General features: G+C 38.9%; 1 protein-coding gene across 1 annotated transcript; it reads left to right on the top strand.

The window, feature by feature from the left end:
- Nucleotides 1-2586: 2586 nt before the first annotated feature.
- On the top strand, nucleotides 2587-12681 carry LOC117405397 (rhodopsin kinase GRK1-like). Its single transcript, XM_034008421.3, has 7 exons — nucleotides 2587-3591; nucleotides 5723-5850; nucleotides 6223-6380; nucleotides 7159-7242; nucleotides 8003-8127; nucleotides 9681-9882; nucleotides 10476-12681. Exons 1-7 carry the CDS (start codon nucleotides 2890-2892, stop codon nucleotides 10769-10771), a joined length of 1695 nt encoding a protein of 564 aa, XP_033864312.2. The 5' UTR covers nucleotides 2587-2889; the 3' UTR covers nucleotides 10772-12681.
- Nucleotides 12682-14611: the final 1930 nt, after the last annotated feature.

Raw genomic sequence — 14611 nt, 5'->3', positions numbered from 1 at the left:
TCTAAACAATACTGGCTTGTGATAAGGATTGGAACCTGCCAACTTTTATCACACATACATATTTCAAAAGCAGATTACATTAAAAATCTGTGTCAGGAATCCCTTATCAGTTAAAGCAGATCAGCGCATGCGTTGAATACATCACATCAATGTTTGCTCGTTAACACTTTTTGAGGTTAAGTAACCTGTTACGCTGGGTGATAAGCAATGAATGCTTGGGATTAGAACTCCATTAAGAAAGTGCCAGTCGATTGTAAATAACGGTTGGTAAAGGACTGTTCATATGAACTGGATGGTGTTCATCATGACTTCATCGTAGGAAACAACATTTGATTCAGTCTTGAAATTACTGTAAATCATGAAAATGTTGCTTAAAGTTGTATTGTGACAAAGTGTGGAAATGTAAATCGTCTAGAACAGCTCCAAGGGGGGTTTGTTTGTTTGCATGATGCATGTAGAAATTGTGCTTTGCGGTTACACTATGCTGTTGTTATTGTGATAACGACACTAGTACACTTCAGGGCCTGTTAAGTGTCAAACCACAGACTGGCAGTAGATGCAAGCATGCTTATTGTTCAGCCAGCTGGATTTGCTGGGGTCCCTCCTTACCCCATCACCTGCCACAGCATCCTCTGCAGGTTTGTCAACGATAAAGAGTTCATGGTTGCTATTCCCATTTTTTTTTCGAATTATTACTTCAGGTGACAAAACATGTGTACTTTACATTTGAATCATGGAGACCATAAACTTGCATTTCCAGCAGGAATCGTGTTAAGCTGAGGATATGGTTCTCCTAGGGTTCCTTGTTGTCTGCATGCAATCTGGTGCACACCTGCTGCTACTTAACATTCAGAAGGGTAAATGTGAGTCATATATGGGAACTTTACATTTAGAAAGAAATTAATATCTCAGACATGTTGGGTATGTGCATAAATGTGCTTCTTCATTTGAATGCTTCAATTGCCATTTCAAAAAAATATATAATAAAAGTTATCCCATGTTTATACTGTGCATTTACCATAGTTTACCATATTTTTGGGTTTTTTTTTAATTGCTTTACCATGTGCTTTACAATGCCTATCTATGATTTACCATGTGTTCACTGTGCTTTATTACACTTTGCTGTGCTTTTACTAGGGGACAATTTTTTTATAAGGGTTTGCCCACTTACTTTATTGCATTTGCCATGACAATACAGTATACAATTGCTCTAGCGTTGTAGCTGTGCCTCTTGTCACTCTGTCCTGGGCTACTCCCAACAGTCCTCTGCAGTGGCCTTTCGGGTCAAAAACCCATTTAAATATATTAAGAACATGCTCTAAATTGCTCAAACAGGAAATTAAAGCAAAACTAACAAAGAAGATGCATACCACTAATTCAATGCGCCAGCACAGTGCTATAGTAAACAGCTAAGAATCTTTCTCAGTCAGAAAGTAAATTGTAATAATAATGTGGATTATGCATGCCGGTTTTATTTTATTTTGGTTCTTGCCATTCCACAGTGCACAATAGGCTTGCTTCCATAACCATAATGTGTTAAATGATTATGTTGATAGTTTTGCAAGAACATTTTGTTCAGTTAAAGTTTGCTGCAAATGTCAAAAGAAAGCAGACCGATAGCAGTAGAAATGAATGTCCAATAAAGGCTTGTAGTTTTACTGTTGTTGAGATGGATAAGTAATCACAAACCAGTTTTATAAACTGCAGTTTTAATGTTTTTTTAGCCAAGGAACTCGACTGTGGCAATTACACTCACTTTACCTATACCCTACAAAGAAAACCCCTGACTAATTTACACACATACTAATATTAGTATGTGTAGCAATTCAAACTGGAACATGTACTAAATATTTCAATCGTGTACTAAACACCCTAAGCATTTTTTACCTAAAATGCCTTCTATAAACCTCCTTACCAGCAGTATTGTTAGGATTGTAAAAGCATTCATTTCAAACCACAATAAACCAATACAAATAAAAGTAGTAGTAACAACATTTACACATCCTTTTTTATTTTTTTTTGTGGGGTTCAAATGTATCTGTGGGTTTATACTGGACCCTATGCTTCCACACTGAAACAACATTTAGAACAGTTTATTACCCCCGTCATTTGAACTAGCAAATTAGGCACTAGCACCTTATCATTTCATATTTTAGTTTACAGTACAAGGTGAAATTGAAAGAGTTAAAAAGCAAGCTATGGGTGTGGATAGTTGTTAGTAAACCATAATTAATATTGTAAACCCCCATTGCTGTTTTTTGCAGTGTGTTATTACCTTGAGTCCTTTCATTACTGCAGATAAAATATTTAATAACCGGGGGGCCTCATTTTGAATTTAACTTTAACTGAAAATTACCAGTCAGAACCTAACAAATGTATCTCCTGTCTGCTATCGCTCTCGGCATTCTTATAATGTTCCAAGTGCAGCTGAGGGGAATACAGGAGCAGGGGAAGACATGTGCTAGGAGAGAAATAATTAGCACATATTATACAGTAAGTGGATAAAGACTTTAGAAAGGTGTTGACTCAAGCATATTTTCCCTCGCTGCCATTCGTCCACCTCTCTAGCTAAACCACTCTATAATATCTCTGGGGATCTGGATTAGCACTTTTGAGTTGGCAAACTATCTAGCGTGGTAAAGCAGGTTTCCAGCAAATGAACTTCGCAATCTGAAGATTTCTATTTTACACAGGTCATATTTACTCTTTCTGCACCAGCCAACTGTCTCAGATAAAGGACCTTTAACCTTTCTCAGGAGTTGCTTGACGCAGCTGCCGTGAGGGCAGTCATCTTCAACTCCTGTAAGATCTGATGACCACCTGCTGTTTGGCCGCGGGTCTGATGTCTACATCTTAGATAGGAGTGAACAGCAGCAGCCAGCTCCGAGGATGGATATAGGAGGTTTGGAGAACGTGGTAGCCAACTCTGCTTACATCTGTGCCAGAGGCAGCTTCGACAACAGCTCCAATACAGCGCCCACCTGGGACAAGAAGTACCATGCCAAGCTCAAGCTGCCCCACATCACCCAGTCTGAAGGCCTGAGGGACACGATTGACCTGGAATTCGACAGCATCTGCACCAAACAGCCCATCGGGAAGCAACTCTTCCAGCAGTACCTGGAGACGGTGCCAGAATACAAACCAGCGTCCAAGATCTGGAAGGACATTGAGGAATATCACACGGCAGAGGACAAAGACCGGGTGCAGAAGGCCTCCAAGATCATATCAAAGTACATGCAGCCGGAGGCCAGGAACTTCTTCTCCCAACTAGATGAGAAGATTGTTTCCCAGGTGAAAGAGGCACACCAGACCGCTAAGGATGATCTGTTCGTAGAGACTCTGGAGAACACCATGGCTTTCCTGAAGGATGTCCCTTTCACCAGCTTCAAGGAGACCATGTACTTCAATAGGTTCCTCCAGTGGAAATGGTTAGAGGCTCAGCCCATCGGGGAAGACTGGTTTCTGGACTTCAGAGTCCTGGGCAAAGGTGGCTTTGGGGAGGTTTCCGCCACGCAAATGAAGGGCACCGGGAAACTTTATGCCAACAAGAAACTCAACAAGAAAAGGCTGAAGAAGAGGAAAGGCTATGAGGTAAGGGGTTTTATTTATTTATCTGGGTTTTTTTGGTTGGTTGTTTGGTTGGTTTTCAACTGACTTACTGCATAAGTATATTTGGAAAAAAAATGGCGGTTGTTATAACTCCTGTGGCTGTTTTGAATTTGTGTATATATGTTTAAATTATCCCTTAGCCATGTTTATTTTTAGACTGTTCAGATTAGGTTTATGTAAATTGTCCTTGTAGTTGAATTCTTCTAAAGTATGACGATACTGCCGAGCCCCGACCTTGAGGTTTCATACCATGAATTCTTCTCAGTTGAACAGGACTAGGAACTGAACCATAGTCAATGAACCCTTGGATATGAACATATATATTCTTGAACAAAGTACTTACTTTTGTTTTTTTCTTGATTTACATTCCTGTAAATAAAATGTTTGTTTACAGGAAAGGCTCCCGAGTGGCACATGTCAGCCAGGGTGTCCTCGGCTCACTGTGCACCAGCGGGCCCTGTAGTCTGGCCAGGCGCCTGTGGGCTTGCCTCCAAGATGCCCAGAGCTGCATTGTCCTCCGACACTGTAGCTCTGAGGTGGCTGCATGGTGTGCCTGCAGTGTGAAAAGAAGCGGTCGGCTGATGGCACAAGCTTTGGAGGACAGCGTGTGTTCGTCTTCGCTTCTCCCGAGTCAGCGCGGGGGTCGTAGCGGTGAATTGAGCCTAAAAATAATTGGCTATTCTAAATTGGGAGAAAATGATAACAAAAAAAAAAACAATTGGTGACTATTACATTTAAAAAAAACAAAAAAAAATTGGAAGTGACACTAGGAAAACTAACTAACTTGAATGAGAAGAAAGTCTTAACTAAAAATACTATCGTAATCGCTGAACGCAGAGAAGAATCTTTTGCTTTCACTTGTTTAGGATTTAACAGAGAAAGTACGATCCTTCTAATCCCCAAAATAATCCCATCTGTTCAATTCCAAATCTACAAATCTCATGTGGGGAGTGCCCACCCAGCAAGGATTCATGCATGCGCTGCTCATTGCTATTACTGGATCACAAAGACTCTAAGAACCAGCTGAAGTGGGTGATTAGGAGACATTTGTATAACCTTCACTGGAACATGACCTCAGACAAGATTAGCAAGGCTGTATTTTACACAAGTGTTTAGGAGCCGCCTTAATTACTGATACTGATGGAGAACAATAAATAACCTGTGTGGGGTGTGTGCGGGTTGGAGGCAAAAAGGGATTTTACTTCATCCTTTAGTGTCTTAGGCTTGTTCTCAACCTGCTAAAGATATCATATTTCAAAACTAAACGATTAGATTTTATTCATTTGTTTAAATTGTTTTCGTTGTTGAATATTTTCTAAATGTAGGGTTCAGAAACATGTTATATCGATGGAATACTGTGTGTGATTTTACTGACTGTGTTTTTGGGGGGGGGGGGGGGGGGGGAGGTAAAAACAATTCAGATTATTTAAAAGGTTTCTTGCTGTCAAATGTATTTCCCTCAACTCCCTCTAGCATTAAGTCCACTCCCGATATTCTGCCATTTAGTGAGAGCTGAGGAAAGTACATTGGCATATTTGTACAAAACAGGTATACATTTTATTTTACACTTTAGTTTTCATTTTTATACTTTTAGTGCAATGCGCCGTTGACTGTTTAACATACTGTACTGCTACAGATTAACTTTATCACCTTTAGACGGTCACTCAAACAGTTAGTATCGACACTGAACAGAAGCAAGAGAACTGCTTTTCTATCTGTCCCTCAATATTACCCTCATATTTGCCTGGAAAAACAATGAAAATAAATAATGACTGGGCTTTGTTACTTCATAGGGTTTATTTATTGATACAAACAAACAATATACACAAACAGGCAATTTGTTTTTTATTCCAATATAAGGAGACACCATGGTATTGGACTAGGTACAGCCCAGAGCCGGTGCTCAAATTCCAGCTCCCAGTCACTGACTTACTGGATGGACTTCATTGACCAAGTCTTAATTGACCGCCTTTGTCAAGAGATGTTTCCTTTCTGTTGGGAAAAAAAAAAAAAAAAAAAAAACATTTGGGTAACTGTAAGCACTGATGGTCAGTTTAGAAACGCTGCATTCAAGTGTGTCCTCGGTCTAACTCTGTGCTTTGTCATCTTGCAGGGTGCGATGGTCGAGAAAAGAATCCTTGCCAGGGTCCATAGCCGTTTCATTGTCTCCTTGGCGTATGCATTTCAGACCAAAACTGACCTTTGCCTGGTGATGACGATAATGAATGGTGGAGACCTGAGGTAAAAAGAAAAGTATTCAGATGCTGTTCAGGTGGTATAAACCAAAACAAATCATTTTGAAACAGTCCGATAGTTGTAATAGTCAACTTCTGGATAGCTGGGGACCAACAAGCATTGGGAATAAGAACACACCAGTTCTTAATGGATTCCAGGACAGTATTTACAGCAACTATAGTAAATGAAGCGTGTAGACAGCACATTGTACAAGAAATAAGTGTTTTTTTTTTCTTAAAAATCTTGGTGTGGGGCGGTAGGCCTTGGGTGATGACTTTTTACTTCTTGCTCTCCTTAACACTGCCTCTAGTGGATACTTTAAAGAACATTTTGCGATTATTTCTAATCTATCTCTTTTGAATATGATTGAAACAACAGGTACCACATCTATAATGTTGATGAGAACAACCCAGGCTTTGAAGAGTCCAGAGCCTGCTTCTACACAGCACAGATCATCTGTGGGATGGAGCATCTTCACCAAAACAGAATCATTTACAGAGACCTCAAGCCAGAGAATGTACTCCTGGACAATGATGGTTAGCTTTTAAAGCGTGAAGCGTAGCTAACAAAACAGTTCCATGCATTTTCTGGCCTGCACACATTCATTCATTGTATATGTGCAGTTTTGAAATTTTAGTAGACGTATATTTCCGTATTGAAACATGGTATCTGGTACTCTCTAGGTTAAAGAAATCCGCGTTTGCAAGCCATGCAAGACTGTCTTGCACTTCCTGGGTCATTTCACTTAGAGTGTAAAATCGTCCCCACCCTTTCTATGGCTTCTTTCCTGTCAATAAGCAGTCAGCTGCTTCCCCGATCAGCTTCTTCCCCTATTGACTGCTTCTATCCAGTAACAAGCTTTTTACTCAGAAGACACTGCTGAGGTTAAATGACCCAGGAAGCACAAGTGCAGACAGATAACCTCTCAATAAGGCCTAGGAACCGTGACCTTGCTTTAACCTAAAGCAGTACCAGATATTGTGTTTTGAACTGAAAATGCATTTAACACAAATTACCATAGCCACAGCTTCAGGGTATGGCCACTATAGTCATATATATATTGCCCTTTTTAAATTCTGTGAAATTCACATGCTTTATTCAAACTCAATAAAGCTTTAATAAGCAGAATGAGTAAGTACAGTGCTTTGGAAGACAAGTAACCATCTTACTAAAGACAGTGAAAAATAGCGACATGGCTTTTATGAGGCTGTGCTGGTCAGTATTTTCCCCCACAGATACTTGCAGGTGGTTAATATTAGACTCAGTGTTGTTTTAGCTTGACGTACTCTCCAGTAATTGACGTCTGTTCTGCAGGAAATGTGCGTATTTCAGACCTTGGTCTTGCAGTTGAGCTGAAGGACGGTGAAACAAAAACAAAAGGTTACGCAGGAACCCCAGGTAAGTGCACCTTATCATATTCCTTACACAGTGTACAGTGTGACACCAAGCACAAGCAGAGTGTAGTTAAACATTGTACAAGCATAGTGGCACTGAGGTAAATGGAAGGTTGTCAACTACGGTTACTAAAGGCAAAGTCACATTTTTACAAGAATACCAAAAACAACTAAGTTGTAAGAAGGAGCAGTTAATTATAGTTTCTTGTTACAATTAATATGATTGTATTCCTCTCTGAAAACCTGGCTTTGCTTTGCACTTGCTTCCCTACAAAGTTTACTATCTGTGGAGCAGCCATTCAGAAACGTGGGCCTTGTTTTCCACTGTGGGGAAATTAGAAACCACTCTTTTATTAGTTTTATGTAGATCACATCATTTTTTTAGACTTTGTTTTTACTTTGTTTTCCATTTATCCAGCTATAAATTCACTTAGTATAAGGACCCCACCTATGTATAAACCACTTAAAAACAAACCATAGTACTGTCCAAAAACAATATTGCTTCTTATATTACTGCTGTACATACTATAGTATATTATAGGAAACTATAGTTTGAACAGCATTAGCCAGTAGAATCTACTGCACAGCTGGAAGTGAATCTATAGTACCTGGATAAATGATACATTATGGACAGCTGTTTTCTTCCTCTTAAAAAATGTGTTAAGTTTTGTTATTTACACTTTTTTAAATGGATAACCAGTGCATATGTTCAGTAAGTGTAGACCTTTCAGTTTGCAATTAAAGTGTGCTGTTTGAAATGTTAGGTTTCATGGCTCCTGAGCTCCTGAGAAGCGAGGAGTATGACTACTCAGTGGACTACTTCACCCTGGGAGTGACACTGTATGAAATGATTGCAGCCAAGGGCCCCTTCAGATCCAGAGGAGAAAAGGTATTGTAATGAATCTCCTCCTCGCGTCTGAGTTCATAATAATGTCATCAGCATACGACACACACTCACCTCTCTACTACAGAGCTTGCTCTTCAGTTGAATATAAGGCCTTCGTCTTTGAACTGTATGGTTTGTGGTTCCCGTCCAGCCCTTGCCTTTCCATTCAATTCAATGGGCTGAGATGCCAACTCATTACAGTATGCATTACAAAGACTATAGTTCTGCACTGGAAAAAAAAAAAGAAAAACATGGCAGGAACGACAACAGGTCATTGGGCTAAACACATCTTCCCATTATCTGTTTCTTTTCCTGATCTCCACTTCTTAGTTTTCACCTTAAACACCTCTGTCCCCTCTTTCATAAACCCAGTTCACTTTTGAGAGCCCATTTCATGGGATAGTTTTATCTGAATTCTCCTCTCTCTTTATCTGTGTGTATAATGCCCTGCAATCTTGTCTGTACCAAGTCATTGTTTCCATCACATTAAAGACCTAACAGTTACTGCATGGTCCCCAAACAGTTTGCTGTAAGCCTAACAATCATAACCTTTGATAGTACGTTAGTTTTGTAAAACCTTGGAAATAGGAACAATATAGTCTTGTTATGTAGGGACCGGAAATGTACACAGTAGTCAATAGTAGTTTAATTGGTGGCAGTTTGGGGTAATAATATAATAATCACACTTGATTATCCCATGCCACAATATGCTGTACCTGTCCAAATGTGATAAAACTATAGTGACCTGACCTACATCACCTCAAGGCAGAAATATGAAAATTCAGTGTAAAGGTGTGCAGCTGCAGCCCTTTGGAACTAATGTAAGCACAAGCAGACAAACGTAAGACATGAGACTGAACATTTAGATACAGTACTTATGCTTTTTATATACTAATGTAAGGCTTTTTTTTTTTTTTTTTGTAAATTTAAAGTAGGAATCCCATCTGGATCTTATTTCTGAATATTCCCTCCCCATTACAAAAATATAAAATCCGTACAGGGGAAAAATAAATAAATAAATAAAAATAAAAAAGTATTCAGGAAGACCTGCAGCCTTGTAACTTCATGTGGAAAATACAAAATCTCCAACATGCAGCCGCAGTGTTGGCATGGACCCAGACTAAAAAACATGCCATGCTTGTGCTTGTGCCATTTATGTGAAAATAAATACAGAGGGTAAGAAAAGCTAGATAACTACTCACAAGCAATTAAACATTCAATTAAGGACTCAATTAGTCTGCCAAAATTGTTTGTAAGTCATTTTGAAACATTATGTAGTGTGTCTTTTTCATTTCAATGTGGATGTGCCTGTAAAGCCAGTGAAACCAGTATCACCAACAGAAATGTATTTATGAATTCAATAGGAAACATGCTAGCTCATACATACAGTATGTATATTTGAATTACTGCCACATTATAAAGTGTAAGCAAATACAGCACTATACTGGAACAAGCAGAAGTCCACATCTAGCTGAACTGTCTCTTTGGATCCAGGGATGAAGAGAATGCGATGGTATATCAGTCGTGCCTCTTAACACCTGCTCTGCCTTTTTCAGGTTGAAAACAAGGAAGTTAAAAAGCGTATTCTCAATGATCCAGTGAGCTACACAGAGAAGTTCAGTGAAGAGGCCAAATCCTTTTGTGAAGGGCTGCTGGAAAAGGACATGACTAAGCGACTTGGGTTCAAGAATAATAGCTGTGATGAGCTCCGGGTTCACCCATTCTTCAGCAGCATTAACTGGAGAAAGCTGGTCGCAGGTACAAGGACCTTTTTGTGAAAGCTCATTATTGCATTAGTGAATTCAGATCTAATTATTACACCATGATAGTACGATTAGTACCCTGGTTTTTCAGCAGGGTGCCTTATCTAAATGTTTCCAGAACTTTGCCAGAACACAGTAGTTAACTTAAGATTTTTGCATCCTGAGACTTTATTATGCTATCACATATGTTGTGGTGATATCAAAGCTTCAATCTTTTATTCAGTAACCTATGTTGAACATTTACAGTATTTTGAGAATTGATCATAAAAAGCAGTGTTGCCTTAGTAGTTAATATACTAATAACCACTTCATATTAATACATTGTTGAAGCATTTGTCAAAATGTCTCAATTTCAAAGTAGAAAGACCATTCGAGGAATTACTAAAAGACTGGCAACTTGACACGGCCGGTTTTGAAACCACATGTGCCCGACTCACCCAGCACAACCTGCAGCACTGCGGTATATATAGTAAACAGTCATGCACCCTCTAGCATAAATTTAACATGACTATGGGACACTGCAGATTCAAATAATTTGTAGTCAGTATTTACCAAGTGTTTCATCATTCCCTTTCCTTTGTGCTCTAGGTATACTCCCGCCTCCATTTGTTCCAGACTCTAAAACCGTTTATGCGAAAGACATCCAGGATGTAGGTGCCTTTTCCACTGTAAAAGGTGTTAACCTTGATGATCCTGATAAAGAATTCTTTGATGAGTTTGCAACTGGCAACATCGCGATACCCTGGCAGGAGGAAATGATAGAGACTGGTGTTTTTGGAGAGCTCAACGTGTGGGGCACTGATGGAAAATTACCAAACGATCTGAGGAGGGAATCCATTACAGAACTGCCAGCAAACAAATCCGGGGTGTGCTCTGTTTCTTAGGAAGGCTGCGTCCTTTTAAAGAAGAATACACAAGATATCTGGCTGAATGAAGAAACTGAAGAGCTATGGTTATAGAGTGCAGGATCCTGTTTTTCATCTGGTTTGGTGCAAGATGTCTTCCCATTCAGTGCTGTTAGGGAGGCTAGGGTTTCAACCTCTGAGGTGAAAACTGCTGTTGATGCTTGTGCAGTCCCATGCCACAATGCAGAAGACTGAAAAACACAGGGTAGTGGGAAAGATACTGAAATCCCGGGACACTGGCCTCAAAACCGGGAAGATAAATGTGATGGCCCTAAGCGAAAGTTCACAAAACATGAAGAAAGAGTTTCGGGTCTTTTTTAATAAACCTGTATGCAACTGTTTCATTCTTATGTGTCCTGCAATGTTCATGTTTGGAGCTCAGCCAATGGAATGACATCCTGCCCCAAGCCAGCTAGAAACCGAATACTGAACACTGTACTCCTTTTAGAGTAAACCAGTAAATAGAAGTTCATGTAGTGTGCAGAAAATATTCAAGATATAGCCAAGTTTTAGTTAATACGAATACAAACAAAATTGTATGAAATAAAAATAGAAAATCCAATATATTATACATATGGAACATATTTAGAGTTATGTTGGAGGAATTTTAACGTTTGAGTTGAACATGTTGACGTTATGAACTGGGTACCCAGGATCATAATTTACTTGGCAAAAACACAAGCTGGTTGACTAACATTGTCATTCTCTATAGATTACATGACAAATTTGAGTTTTCATTCCAGTAACTAGGTTTTCAGTACAGTACTTGCTGTTACTAATGCAATTTGATTGCAGTGGTCTATCGCATGTGTAACAAATACTGTGCAGTTCTTTCATTATTGTATAGACTGTGAACGGTAGGGCAGATCAGGCACACATTTGCATACCTGCATACTGTACATTACAGCTCCAATGTACGTGGATTAAAATCTACATTTTGAGTTACAAAGCAGGTTCACATTTCCTCATGAAGACATTATGGGCTCCCGTGAAGCAAGTGCAAATACAATGGCAACATTTCTCAAGAGAAGAACGCTGCAAATGTAATGATTTAAAACTAACAGAAAAAAAACTTGTTCTTGATAAGTTTTTTTTTGTACTAGTTTCATAGACGGCAGGTTTGTGGGTCTAATTCTTGTTTTGCTTAATGAACAAAAGCTTACCCTTTTGAATCTTCACAGCTTAATAATGTGCTTGAAGATAAAAGCATACAGTTATAACTCTGATCAAGCTTGCATTGTTTTTGCTTACTCCCACAACTGAATCTAATAAATTAGATTAGTGAAGTCTATATTTCAAACAGTCCCATTCGGGGTTGTTTAGAAGTCATGCATGACAATGAACGATCAAGCGATTACAGGCCTATACTGGCAGAGAAATCATTAAGTGGGATATGAATTGTAATTGATGTCTTGTACTAACGGCAGGGCCTTTGGATAACCCTGTATAAAACAATTACTTTAAATGTGTATACGATCCTTAAATCCCTTTTAAAGTAAGCTTGAGTCTTCACTCTTATTTACAATTGCATTATTGATAAATAACCAAATACAGCACATGCTTTTTCATTTCACTGTGTAAAATGCTTATTACATTTAATTTCAACTGCTATTAAACAATGCTATGTAAAATATATATGTTATTGTTTGTTGTTAACTGTGCAACAAGACCAGAAATATTTACTGATATTAACCAAGGCTTTGAAAATGTCATCCATCCTTGTGTATTTTGTTACTGGTAATATAATATGTATATGTATATGTGCAGTAGGTCAGTGTTGTCTAGCACTGGAAGTAACTGGGCATCAGGAAGCAACAGTTTCTTTTTTATACATAGATTTGTACTTGAAATTCTGCACTATCACAAATAAATGATTTGCAATGAAATGGGTTTTAAGGATTTGGTCATCACTCCTTTTAAGATTCCTAGGGCTAGACTTGACTATATAAGTACAGTGCATGTGTTATTTCCCTGTGCAATGGCTACATTGAATTATACTTCCAGTATGAACGTGTATTAAATTAAAGGCTAATAGAAAGTTAACACATGTTTTAGACACTTGTAATATTAATGCAGTAATGCATTCTGGTGGTGTGCTCGTATGCCTTGAAGTCTGCTTCAATAACATCATAAAGCAAGAAAACAAAGTGGTCAGAAAACTGATGTAGTACAGAATATTTGCATTGGTTGTAAGCTAAACGTATGCAGAATAATATGGGCAAACATGTATTGAGGGACTTGTGTGTATGAAATAATCCTATCTGACTTGAACACCACATTGCACCGACAATGGGAATCCTGACCTACAAATGAAAAACTAGTGCGTAGAAAAGACTACAACTCCTGCAAGATGAAAATGTCTGTAGAATAGAAAACAATATGAAAAACTAGGAAATATGTATGATGCTATCATTTAAAATATCTACAATAGAATGATGTATTTAAATAAATATTTTGCAACAAAGAAAGCATGATTTTAACTGTTGTAGTAATGGTGGTGATGTGTGCTCGAAGTGGAGAAATGGTGCAACCTGCCATGATTCCAACTGTGAAAAACTAAGTAGTGAGAAAATCTGCATTTGAAAAGCAGAACTGCAGTTCCCAGAAGTAGGCTTTTACTAACACTGTTATAGTACTGGGTATGCAACTCAAATGCAGCCCAAAGGAGCTTATGTGGCACTGACCCATATACCTGGGATACCAGCTTTCTGAATGGAGGGGTCGAGCATGAGGTTCTTCAATAGTTGACAACCTTTGTGCCACAATGCTGAAGAATATCTTACCCTCCACATGGAAGATTATTTTTCTTTGGGGATAAAGACCTCTCCTGTTGAAGCCCCATGCCCTTGGGACAACCTGTTTTCCCATGCTACCTTCATCAACCTCTGCAAGATTCTTCAAACCCCAGGTGTACTCTTATAAGCTCGGTATGGTACACCATTGGGCTCAGGTGATGATGAAGCCCTTGCTTTCTACATCCACTTCATTCCACTCAGGAGTCCTCCGCTTGGTGTTCTGGAGGATTAAGAGGTGGAATATCAGAGGCAATCAACAGAGGCTCTCCTCTTCTTGGATCAGCGTATCTTCTATAAAGACACTGGCTGATCTAGCCTATAGTACAGTACATTAGTCTATGGGAGGCAACTAGAACTAGATCCTGACAAAACACAATGTGTGACAATCTGCAAAACAAGCAACTCAGAATAGTTGTAAAAGGTGAGGGGACTGTAAATAAATAAGGAAACCCCTTATTCTTTAAGATTAACGTGCCACCAGCAGAAAACACGCACTGTAATTCTATTTAAATGTCTGTTGTGTTTTCCATTGCATCTCATTTACTTTGGTAAAAAGCCTGCCAAGTCTACCCCAGTTCACATTTCTTTTTCAGTTTGAAAGTTATCCAGTTCAATTACTTTCACGTGGCTGTCCTGTGCAGCAGTTCTTCTGTTCCATTATATCATAGAGCCCTCCTCTAATGAATCTGTGAGCTTATCCATTCACCCCTTTAAATCATAAATCACTTTGAAAGCAGGAGTCTTTATTCTGCTGTTGTCCTACCTTGAGTGCTGTTTATTAATCACTTCCACAAGATGCATCTTGTGTCTAAATCTAATTCAGTTACTGCAGTCACAGTTTACGTGGTTGTTATTATATTTCTCTATATTGTATTTTGAAAATCTTGAATGTTACGAGCAACGTTATGTCTGGCAGGGTAAAGTGGCATTGAACATTTTGCTCCCATGGCCCAAGATAATCAGCTGCAGACCAGTGACCCCTACTGGTCAAGCTTGGCCTCACCGCCAAGGCTCAGTACTTTAG

The sequence above is a fragment of the Acipenser ruthenus genome, chromosome 9 (assembly GCF_902713425.1).
Source record: "Acipenser ruthenus chromosome 9, fAciRut3.2 maternal haplotype, whole genome shotgun sequence".
NCBI classification, from domain to species: domain Eukaryota; kingdom Metazoa; phylum Chordata; class Actinopteri; order Acipenseriformes; family Acipenseridae; genus Acipenser; species Acipenser ruthenus.
Note: the sequence above shows the minus strand (reverse complement) of the source record. Positions and strands in the feature narration are given on the sequence as shown.